This window comes from Balaenoptera acutorostrata, chromosome 15 (assembly GCF_949987535.1).
Source record: "Balaenoptera acutorostrata chromosome 15, mBalAcu1.1, whole genome shotgun sequence".
NCBI lineage: Eukaryota > Metazoa > Chordata > Mammalia > Artiodactyla > Balaenopteridae > Balaenoptera > Balaenoptera acutorostrata.
The window spans coordinates 73787088-73809589 of record NC_080078.1 but is presented as its reverse complement, the minus strand read 5'-3'; the positions used below and the strand labels follow the sequence as shown (position 1 = coordinate 73809589).

General features: G+C 45.1%; 1 protein-coding gene and 1 long non-coding RNA gene across 3 annotated transcripts; one reads left to right on the top strand and one right to left on the bottom strand.

Annotated features, from left to right (window-relative positions):
* Positions 1 to 11424: 11424 nt before the first annotated feature.
* LOC114239251 (uncharacterized) lies at positions 11425 to 13390 on the bottom strand. 2 transcript variants are annotated; one of them, XR_003624437.2, is made up of 3 exons: positions 12799 to 13298; positions 12333 to 12550; positions 11425 to 11785 (listed from the first exon to the last, which is right to left on the bottom strand). It is a non-coding gene; the product is annotated as an uncharacterized LOC114239251 (long non-coding RNA). The 2 variants fall into 2 exon arrangements; XR_009005513.1 differs by having other exon boundaries at positions 12333 to 13390.
* On the top strand, positions 13054 to 22314 carry OSER1 (oxidative stress responsive serine rich 1). The gene is made up of 4 exons (XM_007193099.2): positions 13054 to 13180; positions 15568 to 15684; positions 18630 to 18743; positions 21008 to 22314. The coding sequence occupies exons 2-4, from the start codon at positions 15608 to 15610 to the stop codon at positions 21693 to 21695; spliced, it is 879 nt and encodes a 292-aa protein (XP_007193161.2). The 5' UTR covers positions 13054 to 13180; positions 15568 to 15607; the 3' UTR covers positions 21696 to 22314.
* The last annotated feature ends 188 nt before the right edge of the window (positions 22315 to 22502 follow it).

The window sequence follows — 22502 nt, the reverse complement described above, 5'->3', positions numbered from 1 at the left end:
GTCCCCAAGCAAACTGGGCTGGCCATCAGAGTCACCTGCGGGAGACTTTCAAACTAAAGCAGCAAGAGAGAGAGGGAGGGAGGGAGGGAAGGAGGAAGGGAGGCTATCACGTGATTCTTGACCCTGGGAATCGGCTTTTTAAAACACCGTTCAAATGATTCTAACATGCAGTCCAGGTTGAGACCTACTGAATAAATGGACCAGAAGATTCTGAATCAGTAGGTTTGGGGGAAGCCAAACTTTCCATATTTTTAAAGTTCTTCCAGGAGACTGTGATTCCACTGCCCTAGGGCTTTGCTACACAAAGTCTGGTCTGAAGTATCAGCACATCACTGGGAACATGTAAGACATGCAGAATCTCAGGCCCAACCCTAGACTTGCTAAATCAAAATCCACAATTAACAAGACCCCCAGGAGATCAACACACACGAGTGGGAAAGGCACTGCTCTCAGGCACACGGGCTTTTTGCAGGGAGGACAGCAGTTTATATCCTCCAGTCAGGGTTGACTCAGCTTCTCTCCATCCCCACTCACCCCCTCTTGAGGCTGCGGAACCTTTTCTAGTGTCACCAGCATAGTCTGTCCTCAAAGGTCTGGGCCTTGCTGCCCCCATGCCGTGGCCATCTGTTCACAGATACTTTGTTGGAAGGTCTGGGCATGCTCACAGGTCAATGACTCAACAGGGAGCTGGCAGGCCCTTCCTGCCAGGGCAGGACATCACAGATGCTGGGCATTGACTTGAGGACCAGACCGTGGGATTGGATGCTTCACCTGAAGAAGATCTCTTGTTCAGGTGGGAAGCACCTGGCACAGGGCCTGGCATGTAACAGCATCTGCCCGGTAAATATTTGTTGACCTAAATGTAAATGGCTGAAAATGAGCACTAATCCTTTGTCTATGAATGGTAATTTTGGGGCACTCCTTTTGTGCCCTTTAAAGCATTTTTGTCAGGTGTTCAGACTGTGTTTTTCTTCTTGTTTTCTCATTAAGTTCTAATGCTTTTTCATCTAGCTTCTCTCTGCACGGCATTCTTTGTAATGGTAAAATAACGGAAATGGCTCACGAGAGGGGGTTTGTTAAATCATTCAGGGGCTCTCTTCCTCCAAAGCCCATCCACCAATACACGTTAAGAACCTCTTTTCTGGAAGGATCCCAACAAGACACCAACAAGCATGGTCTCTGGATCGGTGGAATTCTGGGTGTTCTCTATGAATTCTCTATGAACTACTCTTCACTTGGCTGTATCTTCTTTTTTTTTTTTTTTTTTTTTTCCTGTTCTGAGCACCTATTACTTTTGAATAAGAAAAACTAAGCAAAAGGAACTGGACTGGTTCTAAACTTCATTTAAAATCTCTCATTTCTTTTAGCCAGCTTATCTAATTGAAAATGTTTTTATTTACGAAAATTGCAAATTGGAAAAGAGTTAGTGCTATCAATAACCAATTAGCCAGAAAGCTGAGGCCCAAAGAAGTAAAGTGGTTTATGTGTCCCAGAGAAACAGGCAGGCAGGAGCAGAACTCAGGCCCTGACTTGCGGATGGGTGTTTTTTCCCTCACATCACCCCCTTCCCTTCCCTCTGGGAGCCTCTTACAGCGCTCTCTCTCTCTCTCTCTCTCTCTCTCTCTCTCTCTCTCTCTCTCTCTCTCTCTTTCTCTTTCTCTCTAAGTCAACAATGTAGGGGCGTCTCAGGCATCCATGGCCTCACAGGCTGGACATTCCATCCCACTGTGTGAATGGATCTGTGTGGATTCCAGAGAGTGGACAGAGCCATTAGACCAGGCAGCCTCACATCTGCCCTTACTTCCTGTAAAACCACAGTGAGCTGCACATCAAATGCACAGAACCACTGGCAGAAGTCCTGCCTGCCTGGCCACTTTGCAAGTCTGCTACTGGGCCATCTGCAAAGGCTGCAGGCAAGCCCACGCCATTTCTGCACGTGGGACATTTTCTCAGGAGGATCCAGGTAATACCAACAAGTCCTCCATGGACGCTTCCTTCAGGCAGGCTATGGCTTGCTCTGGGCCAAGTAAAAGGAGTGGGACCCTTCTCTAGGGGTCCTTGCCATGCTGGGCTGGGCTGGGCTTGGGGCAGGGCTCTAGCCCTTTTCCATTTGGACAGGACCCAGGGGAGGGAAATGTGAGCACGTCCTTGACGCACCAGAGCTGATACCAGCAGCCCCAGGCTCTGCAGAAGCCCCATGGCCCTGGCTGGCTGTAATGCCTGGGAGATGCACAGGGTGAATGGATCTCAGGTTTCACAGCTAAGAAAGGAGCCTGAGGATTTTTTTTTTTTTCCTGGCGTCTGGGCAGCTGAGTCCATGGCAGGTGTTCGGGTGCCCTAAGGTCAGCCTGGGATACCTTTTGTCTTGGAGCCCTGGTCTGTGGTGAGGAGTGTCTCTGGGCTAAAATGATTCTCTGCTGGGAGAAGGTACTTTGGAAGAGAAATGGAGAAATTCTGAAGCCAGAGGATGGGGGCCTTGAACCTGAAATATTGACAGCTTCTCAAGGCCCACATTGAGGATTTCTTGCTACATCTTATCAGGGAAAAACAAGCAGGCACTTACACGATCAAATCTTAAGAACAGACTGCATACAAACCATCAAAGAGGTATAGATCTTTAAAAAACCTTTAATGGCTTTTCAAAAAAATACAAAAATATTATATGTTCATTATAACAAATTCAAGGGAATTCCCTGGCGGTCCAGTGGTTAGGACTCGGTGCTTTCACTTCTGGGGCCTGGGTTCAATCCCTGGTTGGGGAACTAAAATTCTGCAAGCCGTGCGCCTCGGCCAAAAAACAAACAAACAAAATAATATATTAAGGAAGAAGTAAAAATAACTCCATTCTCCTGAAGAGGTACAAAGTAAAATAAGGTATCGTTTTTAGAACTACCAGATTGGCAAGATTAAAAAGAATGGCAATATCCAGCACTGGCAAAGGTGTAGGTCAGGATTTTTCAACCTCAGCACAACTGACACGGCTTAAGGGATTCCTTGTGCCCCACACTTTAAAATTCCCAAGGCAGCAGGACTTCCCTGGTGGCACAGTGGTTAAGAATCTGCCTGCCAATGCAGGGGACACGGGCTTGAGCCCTGGTCCGGGAAGATCCCATATGCCGCAGAGCAGCTAAGCCCGTGCGCCACAACTACTGAGCCCGAGCTCTAGAGCCTGCGAGCCACAACTACTGAAGCCCGCGCGCCTAGAGCCCATGCTCCACAACAAGAGAAGCTACCACAGTGAGAAGCCCGCGCACCGCAATGAAGAGTAGCCCCCACTCGCCGCAACCAGAGAAAGCCCACGTGCAGCAACGAAGACCCAATGCAGCCAAAAACAAACAAACAAACAAATAAATAAATTTAAAGAAAAAAAAAAAGACTCCGTACTTCCACTACAGGGGGCACGGGTTTGATCCCTAGTTGGGGAACTAAGATCCCGCATGGTGCACAGCATGGCCAAAAAAAAATGTTTTTGAGGAATATTTTGTGCCACGGAAGATGCTTACAATAGTTAATGAAAACAAAAGCAGAATATAAAACTGTATACGTAGTTTATCAGCAATAAAAATACATACATTTAGGGAATTCCCTGGCAGTCCAGTGGTTAAGACTTCACACTTCCACTGCAGGGGGTGCGGGTTCGATCCCTGGTCGGGGAACTAAGATCCCACATGCTGTGCGATGCAGCCAAAAAAAATTAAATTTAAAAAATAGATACATTTAAAATAATAATAATAATAATAGCAGCTAACATTTGTTGGACACTCACCAGGAACCTGGTAGCGTCCTATCAAATCACTCACTCGATCCTCTCCAAGCCCTCTGAGGTGGGTCCTATCATTAGCCCCATTTTTCAGAGCAGTAAATGGAGGCACAGGGGCTTGGGCAGCATGTCCAAGGCCACACAGAGGGGTGGGTGTGGTGAAGCTGGACTTCTAACAGAGCCAGCCTGGCTCCTACGCACATCACAGCACTACGACAAAATGCTGACACTGGTCATCCCCGGGTACCGGTAGTGGGGGAGGAAGGCTGACGGCTCCTGCAGGGCCACCCAGGGCTTCTCCCCGCAGAAACTGAATCCTGTGCAGAGGGGCGTGGAGGGATCACAAACGCGCGGCATCTGATGGCGGCGCCCCAGAGAGGCCGCCTTCGAACTCCTGGCACCTGGGAAAGGCTCTGTCTGCCGTCTGATGAGGCCTGGCTGTTCAGCATTCCCTTTTGCTGAGTGAGCTTTCTGATATCCTTCCAGTAAATTCCTTTTCCACGCAAGCAAGTCAGAGTGGATGTCTCTATTCTCTGACACAGGCTCATCCAGGGAGTGAATGAGGTGAGAAGCGTGGTGCGGCGAGGCCTGAGGACCGCAGATGAGCAGAAGAGCAGCCTGGGGAGGAGACGGAGCAGGACAGGCGGCGAGGACGGCCCTGGGCGCAGGGACCACAGAAGCTGGAAGGGGAGTGAATTAAGGAGGAGGCCACGACCAGCGTCAGACAGTGCTCAGAACTCGAGCAACATAAGGGCTGAGAAAGGGGCCGTTGGATTCAGCAGCAAGGAAGTCACTCCTGCCCTTGGCCAGAAGCGTTTCAGTGAGGATGGAAGTCTGGTTGCAGCAGATTGAACAATGAGAATCAAAGGAGAGACACTGACTATGGTCTAATGGGGAGAAAAAGGACGGGAACTCAGGGGGAATCCAGGTAGAAAGGGGCTTCGTGGGTTTGGGTTTTGTGGGGTTTTTTGGTTTGTTTTGTTATTGTTTTTTTAAATACAGGAGAAGACATAATGTATGTGCTCATGTACAGAAAAAATGGTGTGAGTTTCCAGAGAAGGTGCAAGAGACAGGAACCAAAGTGACGTTACAGTGGGGGCTGGTCTTGGAGGGAAGACACTTTAAGGAGGTGCGAAGGGAAAAGAATGGTGGTAGAGACAGGCAAAGGCGAGAGGACGAAGACCAAGATCTCAGATGGCATCTGAGGGCACAGGAGCACTCTTTTGGTGAAAGCTTTTCCTTTTCCCTCAGGCAGAATAAGATGCTCATGAATTATAGGTACAGGTCAACCCTTGAGCGGGCGGCAGACTGGCTTGGAGCACAGGCAGGGCAAGGAAAGAATTCCTGGGAGTTGAGGCTGAGCCAGGAAACCGTGACACAGCAGCTCAAATGGAGAATAAGTTGAAGACTCTCATCAAGACACAGCTTCATTCAAATTTAAAAAACCATACCCAGCCATTGTGCTGTTGGCAGATATAATAAGTATGAGAGCCTAGAAGCTTAGCTCAACAGCTTCAGAACAGGGCTCTTTAAATCTGCCGCGGCTGTTGTCTGGCGAAGGTAAGATACTTCAGGATTCAAAAATCAGAACCCAAGGTCCACGGTACAAAGTCTGGCTCCCCCCCCATTCTCTGACCTGCTTCTCTTGCTGTCCTGTATACCTTTTCAGTGTTTCTTTATTCAGACACAAGTAATACAAATATATATTCTTAGCTCATATCTTGGTTTTTTGTTTGTTGTTTACTTACTGTATCTTGGAGAGCTTTCCTCAGTCCACAAAGAGCTTCCTCTGTTTCCAGCTACCTAGTACTTCTGCATGGGGCTGCACCACGGTTTCTATGCCCGGTCCTGTACAGATGGACACCTGGGTTGTTTCCAATCTTTTTGCTCTTACAACCAATGCTGCAATGGCTAACCTTTTACATAAGTCATTGCATAGATGTACAAATGTCATCTACAGGGTGGATTCCTAGACTTGTCATTTCACAATCCCTCCAGTAATATCTGAGAGAGCCTGTTGCCTACTGCCCACCCCCTACTTCCAACCCCACCGAATGTGCTGTCAGACTTTGGAATTGTTGCCAGCCAGATAGGTTACAATTGGTATCTCTGTGCACTTTTAACAAGCATTCATTTTTTGAAGACTGAAAGTAAGCATCTTTTCATATGTTTGAGAGTCAGTTGTATTTCTTTTTTCGGTGAACTATCTGTTCATGTGCTTAGCTCCTTTTCTCTATTTTGCTGCTGCAAAAGTTCTTAACCTTGGGTCTTTTTCAGAGGGTCTTGTGACTCCGATCAGGTTAAGATTTATGGGGTAAAAAGAACAGTCACCCTAATCCAATACATATCTTGTGTTATACATAGAGGTTTTTTTTTTAGTTTTTATAACATTTTATTGAAATTTAATACATATACAGAAAAATGTACCTATGTGTTATAGCTTGATGAATTTTCACAAACTGAACACATTCCTATAACCAACATCAGATCAAGAAACAGTATTACCAGCACCCCAGTAGCTCTTCTCAATAATCCCTTCCTGTCCTCACCATTTACAGATTCTTTTCTTCTGTAGCTTTACTGGTTGGTTCTATTTCTTGGCCTTAATACCTTCCTGATGTCATCATACAGTTTAAATTGCAAAGTTGAATGAAAATTTGAGCTAGAAGGCAAGTGATTCATAACTCTCAGTCTTCAACAGTTTTGAAAACCCACTCTACTCTGTTTTATCACACTTAAGGAAGAGAATCTGCGATCCTAGCGCTTCCCCTGCTGGTGATCAATAGTTACCAGGAAAAGCCTCCCATCCCCTCTCCAGGCCCTGAGGATTGAGTCCTGGGACTCAAGCTGCTGCAGATTTAACCAGAACCAGTGCCTAGAGGGACAGAGTGAGGTCACTTATCAAGGCATCCCGAAGTTCCCATTCCCTCCCCTTTCTGTGAGCCAATATTTGAGGAAGGCAACTATCAACTATCAGCATTCCCTTTTGTTAAGTGAGCTTTGGGGGCTATCATAATAGCTTCGGGGGCTATGAGTAGAATGACAGGAAAACACAGTTAATCTCCACTTCCCCACCTCTCGCTTATTCCTCCCCAAACGAGACTGTTGTGACGGGTGCTGCTAAAATCCGCTGTCAAAGGAGCCAACAGCCCCCAGTTAGAGGTCTCAAAAGCCAGTGGGCAACTCTAATTTTATTGAGCAAGATGATTGATTGACTGACGGATTCTCTCATTCAGTAGATTCTGTGGCAGACCCTGTGCCGGGTACCAGGGACACAAGATGCAGCCCTGCCTATGATGGAGGAAGCGTGAGGTGCTATGGGAGCACACAGCGTAGGGACATTTAACCTACATACCCAGGGTGAATGGGGCTCAGGGGGAGAATAGGGGAAAGTTGGGGGGAAATGTGCTTCTTGCCCTCTAGAAGCTTAGAATCAAGCTGGAGACACAAGAAATGTATGGGTAAAAGGCTAAAAATAACTTGAGGAGGTACCTGGAGTCCCAAATGACATTATTTCTGGAGTCCTGGAGATGGGGAGGGCCCCTGGGCTGACAACGCTGACAGGTGGTAGACGGAGGAGCTAGAGGCCCTTCAGTTGTGGTGAAGGGCGAAAAAAAGACCTACCACCGTCCAGGGTAGGTCCTTAGGGTTACAGGTCCAAGAAGTCTGCTGTGCCAGGGTACCCAAAGCTGAACGAACTCAATAAATTTTGGCTGGTGACCTGTAAACCTGATGCCAATTTATTCATGTGCAGAAGGGAAGATACCTTCCCCACAACTGGAACGCTTACTGCTCGCTTCCCAGGGTTCCCCTTGTTTCCTTCCTCATGGTACTTCTCACCTCTCTGTGGGGGCCCGTGCCCTCCCCTGTGGCTTCATCGGCCACCTGTGTGCTGACTCCACAATCTCTTTCCAGTCCGAATCTCTCACTTGAACTTCGGACCCATATCTCTTCCCGTTCCTTGGCTACCTCCTCGTGGCTGCCCAGCAGATCTCTCAAGGTCAAAGTGTCTAAACTGAGCTCATCATTTAGAGGTACTACGTCACAGGAAGGCACAGCCCGTGTGAGAGCAGACTCCAGACTGAGTGCCTTGGTTCAAATTCCAGATCCATCGCTAACCAGCTGAGTGACCTCACGCAAGTTAACTTAACTTCTCTTGGCTTCAGTCTCCTCATCTGGAAACCGAAGATGATAAGGATAATCTTATAGGACCCTTGTGAGAAATAGAATGAGTTTTCTGACACAGAGGAAAAGCTATAAAAGTATTAGCTTTTATTATGATCCTCCATTTAAATGTGGTTCTTCATCTCTTCCCTGTCAACTGGATTCAATGTTACATTAGAAATAGGCAACAATACCCATTCGGTTGCTAAACTAGAAAGCGAATTGTCCTCATCGACTTTCTCTCCCTGCCCCTTCTGTTCATATCCAATCTCTTATCAAAGCCTGTCTATACAACTTTCAATCTGTTAACTTGCTTTCCATTCCTATGGCCATGTGCTTTCAGACCACTGTGCCATCCATGCTGAAACCAGAGTTATCTTTCTAGAGTAAATTCAGTCATTTCTCTTCTCTTCCATAGCTCCCACGATTCTTAAGATAAATCCTGTGACGTGATTCCCACTTTCATCTGCATTTCAAACTCCTTATGTCTAAAAATAAACTCTCTACCCAGTGCCCAAATCTGTATTCTCCTGGATTTCCCTCCTCAGTAAATAGTGCCACCTATTGGCCACTCATTCACTCAGGCTGGACAGCTCTCGGACCAGCAGGCCCTGGCAAGTCCCGCTAATCTCTTTAGACTCTGTGGCCTCCTATTGCCCTCCAGCCATTGTTTCAGTTCTGGTCTTCACTCAGATCATTTCGAGTGTCTTCTAGCTGGCCTCCCTCCCCATCTACTTTCTAAGAGGCTTCCAGCGTGAAATAAACTGCCCACGGGCACATCACCATTTTGCTTAAGGACACAATCCCAGCTCCTTAACACGATTCTCTCCTTGAGTGGGCTTGGACTCTCTCTCCGGTCTCATCCCATGCCTTCCCACTTCCCGGGTCAATACCTGACATTCCAAACCCAGTTACAGCACCTCCTCCAGGAAGCCTTCTAGGAGACACCCGCTGCACCTCCAGGCCAGCTAGGCAACCCTTCTGGGTGCCCACATTGGCGTCCTGTGCCTCTGTTTCCGCTGGGGGTCCCAACTAGCCCGTGAGCTTCTCAAGGACTTCTGCGCAGCACTGGGTAAGCTGCAGGTACTCAGCAAAGTTGTGCAAAGAACAAGAGGGAACTGAGGACACGAAAGGCACCGTGGTCCCACAGCAGAGCAGAGCCGACTAGGACACAGCTCTCTTTACTTGCCATCTTCCAACATGATCAACACACGTGGAATTCCCACTACCACACTGCTTTGGCAGCAGGAAGTGTTTTGTAACAGGATAATTGTGGGGATCAAAAATATTTAAATAGTTTCTCACACATAGTGAACACTCAATGCTTTTATTCAACAAGTAATTACCAAGTGCCAGCTTGGTGCCAGACTTCTGGCCCTGGGGATAGACTGTATTGCCAACCACTCTAAGACGTTACCATTTTAAAGACTCACCATTTACTATAGGTATAATAAATGCTACCAATTAAATTAGGACAGTCGATCAGAAGATGCATCCAGATTTTCGGAGTCCTGAATTGTGGGAAAATGTGCACCTTAGATTCAATGAAAAAAGTAGTGATAAACAAAAGAGACGAGGTCTCTGTTCTCAGGTAGCTTCTATTCTAGTGAGGGAAGTGATAATAAATATACATTGTCAAATAGTGATAAGTGCTATAATGAAAAATAAAGCCAAGTAAAGGGATGCAGCATGAAGGGGGCTACTAGGGTGGCCTGGGAAGGCCCCTCTGGGGAATTGGAATGAGCAGGCAAGGCACATCTAGCTGGATCACAGTTCCAAACCCTGGGCAGCCAATTTCCTCAAGTCCAACAGTATATCCCAGGTAGAAGCGGGTATCCTTGATCTAGTCAGGGTGTGAAAGTGGTAGCGGGGTTGAGGATAAGAAAAGTGGTGTAACTCAGTGATCAGGAAGGTGGGTGTAGAGTCAAGACGTCTAGATTTGAATCCCAGTTCTGCCATTTACAAGCTGTGTAACCTTGGGCAAGTTACCTAACTGTTCTGAGTTTAGTTTCCTCAGTTGTAAAATGGACATAATAAAAGCACCTGTTTTACGAGTTGGTTCTGAAAATTCAACGAGACAAACCTTCTAAATCGACACAAAGGATCATCATCATCACCATCTTCCACTCCAAAGTCATTTTAAAAATATCAAGGTAAGCAATAAATTAATTTATTTGAGGCTTAAAACATAAGAAAAGGCTATCTTCCAGATTACCAACTTGTAGGATGGCAGCCATATCATTGGGGGAAAAAAATTTTTTTTAAGGCTTTGAACTTACCTTCCCCAAAGTTATTTTTTAAAATCAAAAGTTACCTTCCTATATAAATTGATTGCTTTTGCAGTATAATTTGATGGAACTAGGTTTCCTCTGTTCAATCACTTATAAGGTTCATGTAACAAGAAGGAAGTATACTGTTAAAGGAATTTTACAGCTACCATAGCTTTCTGGTTAGATGGCATTACTATGTGCATTAAGTTAATACCAAGACAGTTTCCTGAATATAGTCTCCACATAAGTTCAGGGCTTTTTCTTTGGCTGGAAAAATCCTGTGTCGCTGATGTAGGAGCGCAGATCGGGTTTTTTGTTCCCTCAGGTCACGTTTTGTGGCTTCTCTCTCTCATTGTCAAGAGGTACCACACAGTGATCAGGCCTATATCTAATGACTTGAAATTTCCGGCCACATCAGGTAGCGTGAGTTAACAGACTTTATTCCCAAGAGGTTCTCGCCTTCCAAATACTCCCAGATCAATGAGCCACATCCTCAGAAAGCACCCAACTTTATGATGGAGACATACTTACCTAAAACAAAGCATTTTAAGACGTTTTAGTTTTCAGGATTTTAACGCCGTATGGGTGGAAATAAGGTAAAATGAAGAATTCACCAAAACTGTACGTAGCTAGGAACTAACTAACCAGGAACTGTGTTAGGCTTTGGGAATTCAACTGATCTAGATACAGTCCTTGCCCTCAAGGATGTGTGGTTTTACCCGAAGGAATATTTTCAAATGACAGCTTAAAAACATGTATTTGGTCTTGATGAAATTCCCTTGGCATCTTCTGATGGAAAAAATGCATCATATTTTCCCTTTTCTTTTGGCACACCACACAGCTTGTGGGATCTCAGTTCCCTGACCTAGGATTGAACCCCGGCCACGGCACTGAAGGTACCAAATCCTAACCACTAGACCACCAGGGAAATCCCAATACTTTCCTGTTGCTTATTCTTTTATAAGAGATGTTGAGAGATGGGCAGCAGTGGGTGACCAGGCTTTTGAGACTGTTTAAATCCTGACTCAGTCACTTCGTAGTACTGTGTGACATAGAACGGGAACTAGAACAAGATATCTAATATCTGGGTCCCAGTCATCCTCATCTGTAAAATGTGTAAAATCACAGGAATATTAAATGTGCGAACATGTGCATGGCTGCTGCATAGTACAGGGTAGTCGTTATTAGCATCGTTAGGTTTGATGTTGGAACTTCACAATTAACAGGACGTTTTCTTTTTTTTAAAAATAAATTTATTTATTTTATTTACTTTTGGCTGTGTTCAGTCTTCATTGTTGCACGCAGGCTTTCTCTATCAGCAAGCAGGGGCTACTCTGCGTTGCAGTGGCTCCTCTTGCTGCGGAGCACAGGCTCTAGGCACTGCAGGCTTCAGCGGTTGTGGCTCGCGGGCTCTAGAGCGCAGGCTCAGTAGTTGTGGCCCATGGGCTTAGCTGCTCCGCGGCATGTGGGATCTTCCCGGACCAGGGCTCGAACCCGTGTTCCCTGCATTGGCAGGCGGATTCTTAACCACTGTGCCACCAGGGAAGTCCCAATAGGTTTTTTTCATCCCTTGTCAGTTACTGAGCCTCTCCTATGAACAAGAAGGATTTAAAATGTTTTACCCAGGGACCACGACATGCTTTAACAACCTTATCCAATGACCTGTAGATTCCATTCCCAGGCATTCCAAGATCTGGCTGTAGTTAAGTTGAATATACTAAGCTATTTTCAGCAGCCTATCTAGTTAGGTGATTACAGCTAAGGTATTGGGGAGTGGGAGGGTCAAGTTTTGGTTCAGGTGACAACCTCACACAAAGGTTGGGCCGTAACCAACTCTAGCCCATTCTACTGAGGAAAGCCATCTTTTCCTATAAAGCTCGGAGAAGTGCAGACGTGGAGCTGGGGCGTGGTGAGTGAGGAGGGGCACAGCTAGCGCAGCAGAACCAGTCTTGGTGTTGGAGGGAGTGGCAGCTTGTTGCTCAGCCCACCCCTTCTCTGCCCGCCATCTGAGCAACCGTCAGAGTCATACAAATGGAAAAGATCCCTAAAAATAACCTACTTAGGTGAACTGTCCAAAACTTTTTGCAAAATTTAGTACGCATGTGCGTTTCTCTGTCGAGGTGTTCTACAGTTCTCACCGGATTCTCAAAGGAGTCCACGCCTGAAAAAAACGATATTCGCTGAAACAGTCCAAGGTCCTCACTTAACGGAATGGAGAAACTGAGGCCCAGAGGGGGAAATGCAGTTGCCTCAAGTCAAACAACAGGCGTATTAAAGCGAAGGCATTTCAGTTCCAATTCCGGCGTCACGTTCACGGTCCTGACCGTGTCCGATACTTCCTTGCGTCTCTGCAGCCCTGGAAGATCCCCGGGAGTCCTGGGTTGGTGTCGGAGCCCTGGAGATGTCGCAGGCCGTCCAGATTCGAGCATCGAGGAGGCTTGGGCCAAGCGCTCAGACGGGCTCCGTCGCTGTGAAAATCCCCCCACCCTGGCCTCACCCCGCGGAATTCCGCAGCCTCGCTGACTCCAGGTGGAGCACCAAGCACAGGGAGACCCGGGGAAGTGGAGGCAGCTCGGCAGCGAAGGTCAACGCCCACCCACTCACCTGACCGAGAGGAGGAAGGAGGCACACCCCAAAATCCGTTCCATAGCGAACCCTTTGCGGAGGGAGGGGCGAGTTAAGAGAATAACAGGAAATAACGTCAGGCGCACGTGCTTCGCGAGGGGCGGGCGTCAGGCGTTTGAGAGGCGCGGCCACCGCCCCGCGCCTGCGCAACTACGGCCTGCCGCGTTGCCTAGTCACTGGGGTGGGAGGAGCACGAACAGGGGGCGGGGCGCGTGTCTGAGTGACGCAGGCGCAGTGCGACTCCGGAGGCGCGGGTCGCCCCCTCCGCGGATTTATATCCGGGTCAGTCAGGCGCCGCAATCGGGGAGAGACGATCTGAAGTGACCGGACTGGCTCACCGGAGCGCCCCTGCTGCGAGGAGGTGCGTGCCCAGACGTGACTGGGAGGCGCCGCGGCCCCGCGTCTCGGCCTCCAGGCCCGGTCTGGCCGCGGGCGGCTTCCTCTGGGCGCTCCTGCCTCGCGTCGCGTCGTTCCCCCAGCGCTGGCTGCCTGGGCTGGGCAGGGCCTGCGCTTCTCCGCGCCCCCTCCGCTGCTGCGGCCTGGCCCTGCCCGAGCTCCGCTCTCTCGCCCCTTCCCGCCTCTGCTGCCCCCGCCCCGTCCCTCGCCTCCGCCCTCTCCCGCTCGTCCGTAGCTTCCCCTTTTCGCCTTTTTCGGCCGCCCTTTGCCCCTTCCCGCTCTTTCCCGCTCGTTCCTGAGCCCCAGTCTCGTTGTGTGCCTCTTCGGCTCTGCCCCCGCCTCCTCCTGCATCCCTTGCCTATTGGCCTGACCCAAGTCTCTCATTCTGGCCCGGGGAGTATCCTCAAGGGGCAGCTTTCCAGCGGGAGACCCCGGGCGGGCACAGCTAGGGCCCTGGACAGCTCCCCTTTCTCCGAACGCCCCAGGTCCCGACCTTTCCCCCCATGTTTAACCACGACCGATCCAGTTTCTGGGTAAAAAGAGTTAACATGGTGCTCTTGCACCGAGAGTGTAGGGGTTGAGTCAGTAGAGAGAAGCGTGAACGTGTTTTGTCTCGGGGGCCGATTGTTGCAACTTAGTCTTGTTTGCATCTTCCAGAGTTGATGGACGCGATTTTCTTTCCCGGATTCCACGCTTCTGGGTGGGCAGGGAAATTTTCTAAATCTTTAACATTATGATGACAGGCTTACGCGCAGATCCTTTATTGATCGTTCTCAGGTCTTTTCAGGGTCCTGGCAATTTGGACCTAGGCTTGAGGTTCAAAGAGGTTTTGGTTAAAACTGCAAGATGTAAATAAGATTGTGAGACATACTCTTCGCTGAAAGTCAGAGAAAATCAGGAATTTGCCCTTTTGATGGAGGAACTTAAAAGAATTTTGTGTTTTTTGAAAGGTTAGGGAAAATCCGAGGCCCCTTGTGATTTGACTTAAAACAAAGTAGAAGTTTGATCTTTGGGGGATTGTTCAATTTCAAGAAGTTAGAGCAGTAAAAACTGCAAGAACGCCTCCCACAAATTTAATATTAATGAAGAAGGGCAAATCAGGTACGTGTTTCCCGGAGTTAGTTGTACAGCTCTTGATTTGAGTGAATGGGAAGCTGGGAAGAGGGAGGAGCGTAATAAGCTTTTTTGTAATTACAAACATGCTCTGATTTAGCTCTTACGGTCATGCCTAAGAGTCACCTTTGCCCTGGGTTAATATAACTGAGGGAAAAGGTGAGTAATCAAAATGCTGGAAGTCTGAGAATAGTTTAGTTGGAACTTCATTCCTAAAGTTTTAGTCTGTAGCCAGTTTTATTTTGGTCTGTTTTGGTTTTTAACTGATGGATCTTTTAGTGTGTCAACAAGAATGTTAGCTAAGTTTGTATTAAGATCTAGAGGTCACCTGCAGTAATGTTAACACTGTATAATTAAAAGTTCCGTGTTTGGGTGCAGAGCATCTTAGCACAGTGTTAGGGCAGGAATGAGATTCCAGTCCTTACAGGAATAGGGTTCACAGTCCTGGTGTCAGGTTCTCCCTTGTATCTCCCTTGTATCCCCGTATTCTTCAGCAGGAAGAATTTGTTTATAGACTACAGAAGCACCCTTTTAGATGCTGTGGAGCTTCAAAAATAATAGGATATGTGATCTTTGCTCACCCCTCTCCCCAAGTATATAGAACATTATTGTGTATCTGGGAGAGGATCCTCCTCTGAATCGCGAAGAGTTAGGAACCAGTGAAATGTGGAACTGATAATGTTTCCTCAAATTGATGTACTGGTTAAGTAAACCAGCAAAATACATATGGGGAGTGTATTTAAACTTTTTGTCTTAAGAAGTTGAGGTGAAAGCTAGCTGAATTCTTTTTTTTTTTTTTTTAATTATTTATTTATTTATTTATTTATTTATTTATGACTGTGTTGAGTCTTCGTTTCTGTGCGAGGGCTTTCTCTAGTTGCGGCAAGTGGGGACCACTCTTCATCGCGGTGCGCGGGCCTCTCACCATCGCGGCCTCTCTTGTTGCGGAGCACAGGCTCCAGACGCGCAGGCTCAGTAATTGTGGCTCACGGGCCCAGTTGCTCCGTGGCATGTGGGATCTTCCCAGACCAGGGCTCGAACCCGTGTCCCCTGCATTGGCAGGCAGATTCTCAACCACTGCGCCACCAGGGAAGCCCAAAACTTCTTTTTAGAAGTAGAAATTTGCTTTTTCTCCCCCTAACAAGCAATGGTAGTATCAGGAATATAGATTTTAACAAAAGTATATGTTTGAACTCACTTTTTTTCACTTTGTTCATTTTATTTTTATTTTCTTTTTAGTATTAACGGGAACATTCATAGTAGTGTAAAAACTTTCACAATGAAATCTGAAGCCAAGGATGGAGAGGAGGAGAGTCTACAAACTGCTTTCAAGAAATTAAGAGTGGATGCATCAGGGTAATTAAATATGGAATATATTATTGGGGAATTGTTTACTAGATTTAAATAGACATTTCCTCAGGGGAGCTCTTTCTCTTCTAAAATTTCTTTTTATTTGTAGAAGGTGTCAATATTAATAGTGTGACATTTTACCAAATTCTGTACAGCATTGTTTTACTTATAAAAGAAACTCTTCTGTTAAATTTTGAAAAGTAGGTGCTCATTTGTACTCCAAGGCTGGGGGTTCTTCTTAACTTTGAGGAGGGTTCCCCTTCCCCCTCCCCCCACCTCTTTTTAATCAAGCATCAGGCAGTGTCCCATCAGAGAGTTCCTCATAGATCTCTAGGGAATCACAGTATTTTTCACTAAAAGTGAATTGGCTCAACAGGAATCTCTGCAGGCATTGTCGATTTCATGGGCTCTGATTGCTGACCCTATCACTATGGAAACCTCTGTTCATTAGGGTTCTGTCACTGAGATCAATAATCTTGGACCCTTTGGCCAAACTAATTAGAGCACCTGCAGACCAGCTGCTGTCTGAATGTTAATATTTCACCCTTTGCAAAGTGTTCTATGCAGGACTCTTTTCATCCCCCATCTTTGCCCCAGGCCAGAAGAAATCTCAAAGTTTTAATGGATATAAGAATATTTCAATTCATGAATGGAAACTGAACACTCCACAGCAAGGAGTAAATAATGATTGCTAAAATTTATTACTCATTTACTATGCCCTAGACACTGGCTTAAGTACTCTGTACATATCATCTAATCCTTACTGCCAACTTAGAAGATAGATACTACAGAGTATACTATATAGTTTACAGAGGAGCTACAGATGAATTAAGTCACTTGCAAAAGGTCACATTGGTAAGAAGTGGTAGAGCCAGGATTTGAACCCAGACAGTTTATCTCCGGAACCTCTGCTCTTAACCATTCTTTTATATGGTACCTTGAAGACGACATGAAGAAATGCATTCGGTACCTGGTGCATGTAAAATTAAATAGTTGTTAGTTGTTGTTATAGCTGTCTGCTTATTGCTAGTACTATTTTTGGCCTACCAAAGGAGAGAATTTATGCTAATAGATTTGCACAGTAGCTGTTACAGGTGCTTACATTTGCTTCCATGATACTTCAAATAAATATCTTCTCCTAGTGATTTTCCAATATGGTCATCTTGCCATTAGAATTGATCAGTACTTTATAAGCTATTTTGGGAAACAGAAACAAAGCAGAAAAACAAATAGTTCCAGATTGCAGTCTCATAGTGTATTCCTTTGGGATTTCTGGTATAGAAATATATATTTTTTAATCAGGAAAATGCTAGGAATGTATAAATGCACACGTACATGTATCCCTTAGTGTATAAATTTATATAACTCTTGATATACAGACTTCTTTCCTGGTGTTTTAAGAAGTTGGAACATAAGCTAGTTCCATGCCCCTAAAAATTACTTGGAACATAAAAAAACTTTTCAAAATGCCTGTACAATATATGGTCAAATATTATATATTTGTAGCATGCGCTGTACTTTGAGTAAAATTATAGAAAGAGAAGGAGCAGTGGAGAACATTTGAGAAAACCAAATAAGAATACAAGGGGTGAGTCATTACTGTGACTAAGCAGAATAAGACTTGTATAGTGTATCTAGTATGTATTCTAGTTGTTTTGTATTGTTGCTGATTTACTAATGGAACATGTGAGGTACTGACTCATAAAGTAACCAAGCCTTGCCAGGAATTTAGCATGATCCTGTTCAACAGGTTTTGGTTTCTAATGGTATTTGTCTTATCAGGACAAATCTTTATATATTTATTATAAAACAACATAGTCTTTTTCATCAGACTATAACATAATACATGCTTATTATGGGTAAATCACAAAAACAAAAAAAAGGATAAAAAAGGAAGTAAAAAATCACAATTTACCAATACCGCAGTTAATATCTAGAGCATCTGTAATAACAGCGTTCACTTTTTTTACACAGTTGAGATCATAATATATGTACAGGTGTTTATCCATGCTGTTTTCTCTTATGTTACAAGCATAACATAATATTATGTTATAAACATTCTCCCATGTCATTAAAAGTTCTTCGCACACTTAATTTTTAATAAATTCCTAATATTCCATTGTACAGATTGGCCATAATTTATATAGTACAGTATTTTCTATTATTAGACATTTAAGGTTATTTTAAATTATATTTTAGTGAACATCTTTTTACTTAGTAGATTGTCTCTTTCTAAAGGATATTTATCAACACTACAGCATGTATAGTAGGAGCCCTGTATATGTGTTTATGTATGTGTGTATTGAAAAGGTCCAAAAGAATTTGATGTTAAATGTTAATGTTGGTGACCTCTGGGTTGTGAGATTATAGATGATTCTTTTCTCTCTTTTAAATTTTTTCATCTTCTTTACTGGGAACCCATGTTACTTGTGTAATTTTAAACTGCAGAGATTTAACTCTGAGTAATATTTCAAGTCTATTGGTTGTAAAAATTAGAATATTTTTGTATAAGTTGTATACTGTTTGAAAAAGTGTTCATTTAGATTGAGTCTCCTAAAGTCAGATTGAGTCTCCTAAAGTTTTTGCTCCTAAAGTCAGTTTCCATGGCTCTGGTTTGCCCATATAAAGTAAGTGGTCGTTGTCGTTAGCATTCTCCCTGGACATAAGGCCTGATCTGCCCCAGATAAACAACCTAAAAGTCTATTTATATCCCACTGCTGGTTATACTTAAGAATCATTCTTTGGCTTATGATTTTGCAACTGCGAGCTCTTAGGGATCCTCCAAATTTGGTTTTGGAGGAAAATTTACACTACAAGCTGGGCAATTTTTGAGAAACCCAAACTAGAAAGATAATAAAGGTATTCATACGAGTTGCATTTGGGTTGGTGAGAGCAATGCGTTCTCCTCCTTTCATGGTTTTCTAAGCAGTAAACTTTGTTCTTGTCTTCAGGTCCATAGCTTCTCTGTCTGTTGGAGAAGGCACAAGTGTCAGAGCGTCAGTCAGAACAGCAGTGGATGATACCAAACCTAAAACCACATGTGCATCTAAAGACAGTTGGCATGGGTAAGAGCTTCTCATTGCAGATGATTTTTATCCCAACACCTTAGCATACTATTGGATTTGCTTTCCTAAGTATCCAGAAAAGAGTGTTATGATGTAGAACCCAAGATGCACTGGTTAAAGAAGACCCTTTCTTCTCATTGTGAATTTGCTGAGACTTGCTGTATAGCCTGGATTGTAGTCAATTTTTATAAATGTTCTATGTGTGTTTGAGAAGAATGGCTCTCCTTTAATCATTCTTAGGTTTTATATATGTCCATTAAATTAAAAAATGTGTTACTTATAGGATCTTTATTCAAATAATTTTTTTTTTTTGGAAATAATCTGCCTAGTTCTTTAGCTGCTGTTAAGGTATTCCTATTGTTTTTGGTATTCTCCAGTTAGTTGTCCTCCTTTAGTGTGTGCTCCTTTTATCTGTAGATTCTCTTTTTGCATCAATTCAGAAAATTTCTCAGCCATTATCTCTTAAAAAATTACCTGTGTTCCCATTCACTGTATTCTTTCTTTCAGAGACTCCAGACTTTTTATTCTGTCTTACATACCTCTTAACTTTTACATATTTCCAAATCTCTAAGTTTCTGTGCTGCCTTATAGGTCAAGAGTTGGCAAACTTTTTTGGTAAAGGGTCAGAAAATAAATATTTTAGGCTTTGGAGGCCAAGAGGTGAGATCCAGGGATATTTTGTAGGTACTTAAAAAGGGAGAAAACTCCTGCCCCGCCCTGTTTGCTTGATGTTCACCATCCTGGCTGGTGGACACACTTTGTGTTCAGTCGCTGAGACAGTCTCAGGCTGAAATGATGAGCCTGGTGGGATGGGTGGGGAGGGAGCATTGCCAGGGTCAGTTTTACTCTCTGCCTCAGTGGCACCCAGATTCCAGCACGCCCTCTCTCCTCCAGAGAGCCTGGCACAAACTGAGATTCTACCTCTCAGTACCTAGCAGTTGCTGACAGCAGAGCCGCAACGTGTAGATGGTAGCCAGCGAGGGCCCCAGGCCGTGGTGTAACGCACATGTCTGCTGGCCAGGAAGACAGGCACAGGGAGCGGAGGGAAGAACAGGGGCGAAGCGGGGGACACCTCAGGCGTGTCTGCATGGCTCACAGTTCTAGCCTATGGGAGCAGTGTCCATGGGCTGTACAGAAACAGGTAGGGGGCCGGATTTGATTCGCAGACTGCAGTTTGCTGACCCCTGTAATAAATAATTCAGATTTATCCTCCAGTATTTTCTTTTCTTAGCTGTATGTATTCTGCTGTTTAGCCCATCTATTTAGTTTAATTTCAGTTGCAAAGTTTTTAAAGTTCTACTTGGTTCTGTTTTCAAATTTGCTTGGCAATTTTGATTCTTTTTTTCTCTTTGCTCAATTTTTTTTTTTTTAATTTATTTACTATTTATTTATTTATTTATTTTTGGCTGCCTTGGGTCTTTGTTGCTGCGCACAGGCTTTCTCTAGTTGCGGCCAGCAGGGCCTACTCTTCATTGTGGTGCGTGGGCTTCTCATTGCGGTGGCTTCTCTTGTTGTGGAGCACGGGCTCTAGAGGCGCAGGCTTCAGTAGTTGTGGCGCACGGGCTTAGCTGCTCCGTGGCATGTGGGATCTTCCTGGACCAGGGCTCGAACCTGTGTCCCCTGCATTGGTAGGCGGATTCTTAACCACTGCCGCACCAGGGAACTCCCTCAATTCTTATTTATTTAAAATTTTATAAAACGTTATAGTATGTCTGATAATTCCCAATATCTGAAAACTTCAGAGAGTCTAAATCTGTTTTTCAGCTGTTCCCAGTGATAGAAATGAATTCTAAATCTGCTCTTCTGTTGAGTAATCACGGCAGAGTGGCTATTTGTAGCATTAGCCCCACAGTGGTACTGAAGCTGCTGTGCTGCATTCAGGGCATGGAGCACAGCATTGAGGTTTTACAGCATCAGTCTAAGTTGTCTGTGCAGGATGCTTCTCCAGTCCCACTGATCAAAGGTTCCCAAGCCGAGGGTTGGGCAGGGCAGACAGGTATTCTGTGCCAAATGTTTCGTCCAAGAAATGCGATTTAAAACTACCCTTTACCTCTCCTGTTTCTATACCTTGATAATAAGGAGATGTTGACATTTTTGAGACACAGAGACTTAGGCAGCTTGAAAATAGAGGTAGGCACATCTCTTTGGGGGAAACTTATTTAGACTCATAAACCAGAGAGGTGGCAGATTTCCAACTGTCTTAAAGAATCTCTTTAGGAGACCTCTGTATTCCAACATCTTCCTGTGCATTTTTTTCCTCTTAGGTCTACAAGGAAGTCTTCACGAGGAGCAGTGAGGACCCAGCGTCGTCGGCGTTCTAAGTCTCCTGTCCTTCATCCTCCAAAGTTTATACATTGCAGTACAATAGCTGCTTCTTCCAGCGGCCAGCTCAAGCACAAAAGCCAGGCGGACTCCCCTGATGGCAGCAGTGGGCTGGGAATTTCAACCCCTAAAGAGTTCAATGCAGGAGATTGCTCAACTTCTCTCGATACTCATCACACAGGGGCAGTTATTGAGCCTTTGAGAACTTCGGTTCCAAGGCTCCCATCAGAGAGTAAGGAGGAAGACTCCTCTGATGCTCCCCAGGTCTCCCAAGCAAGTCTCAAGGCCAATGATCTCTCTGACTTTCAATCCGTTTCCAGGCTAAACCAGGGCAAGCCGTGTGCATGCATAGGCAAGGAGTGCCAGTGTAAGAGGTGGCATGATATGGAGGTATATTCCTTTTCAGGCCTGCAGAACGTCCCTCCCTTAGCCCCAGAGCGAAGGTCCACGCTTGAGGACTACTCTCAGTCGCTTCACACAAGAACTCTGTCTGGCTCCCCCCGCTCCTGTTCTGAGCAAGCTCGAGTCTTCGTGGATGACGTGACCATTGAGGACCTGTCAGGCTACATGGAGTATTACTTGTATATTCCCAAGAAAATGTCCCACATGGCAGAAATGATGTACACCTGAGGGCAAGAAGCTCATTACTGTGCTTTAACCAGTGAAAGGTTGGTTGTCAGAGAGATTTAGTTAACGGCAGACCTCGCGGCCGCTTTGGGTGAGAAGACATCTCCTGCTCACTGTGCTTGCAATAAAAACTTTTCTTGGCATCTCAGTTAATCTTCATTCTTTAAATTTAACTCTCTGAGTTCTTAAATACCCACCAAGGCAAGCCGATCAAAAGAACAGTCCCTCTCATTTAGAACTGTTCCTGGGGGATGAAGAAACAATTGCTTGACTGGTAGCAGTGGGTCTATGGTGAAAGCCTTTGAAAAACAACTTTTCAGCATTTTTCAGATCTGTTTAAGATTTGGGTGCCAAGGAGGATGAAATGTGGTTTTGTACCTGGACTGAACATTTGTCATTGCTGTAGTTGCCAGCCCAGAGTATTAGAAGTTTTATGACTGGTTTAAACCAGCTCTGATTTAACGCAAGATTTATTGTGTCTTTAAAGGTTTCCTATGTTATTGTTAAGCCAGAGATCTAAGGTTTAGATTCAATATGAATAAACTAGCTGGCCTGCCCTATATTGTTTGAGAGAATCATTAACCATCACTAAATAAACCCCTGCTGGTGCTCTTCACCCTGAGACATGTCACATGAAGTTTCTTATGTGAGAAGCGACTTCGAGTGGGGCTGCTTCAGTTGGGGGACGGGGTGTGGTATTTGAAACTGCTGTGCGTCTTCTCCATCTCTGGCATTTTAGTACACATGGCACGTTTCAGTCACTTGCAGTGTAGATCTCATACTTCGGTTTCAAATGTTCTGGATGGATAT

Excerpts from the sequence above, each read along its gene's own strand:
- OSER1 (XM_007193099.2), top strand. The coding sequence starts at position 15,608 with ATGAAATCTGAAGCCAAGGATGGAGAGGAGGAGAGTCTACAAACTGCT. Across the intron at positions 15,685-18,629 it reads TTAAGAGTGGATGCATCAGG|GTCCATAGCTTCTCTGTCTG; the intron begins GTAATTAAATAT and ends TCTTGTCTTCAG. Across the intron at positions 18,744-21,007 it reads TCTAAAGACAGTTGGCATGG|GTCTACAAGGAAGTCTTCAC; the intron begins GTAAGAGCTTCT and ends TTTTCCTCTTAG.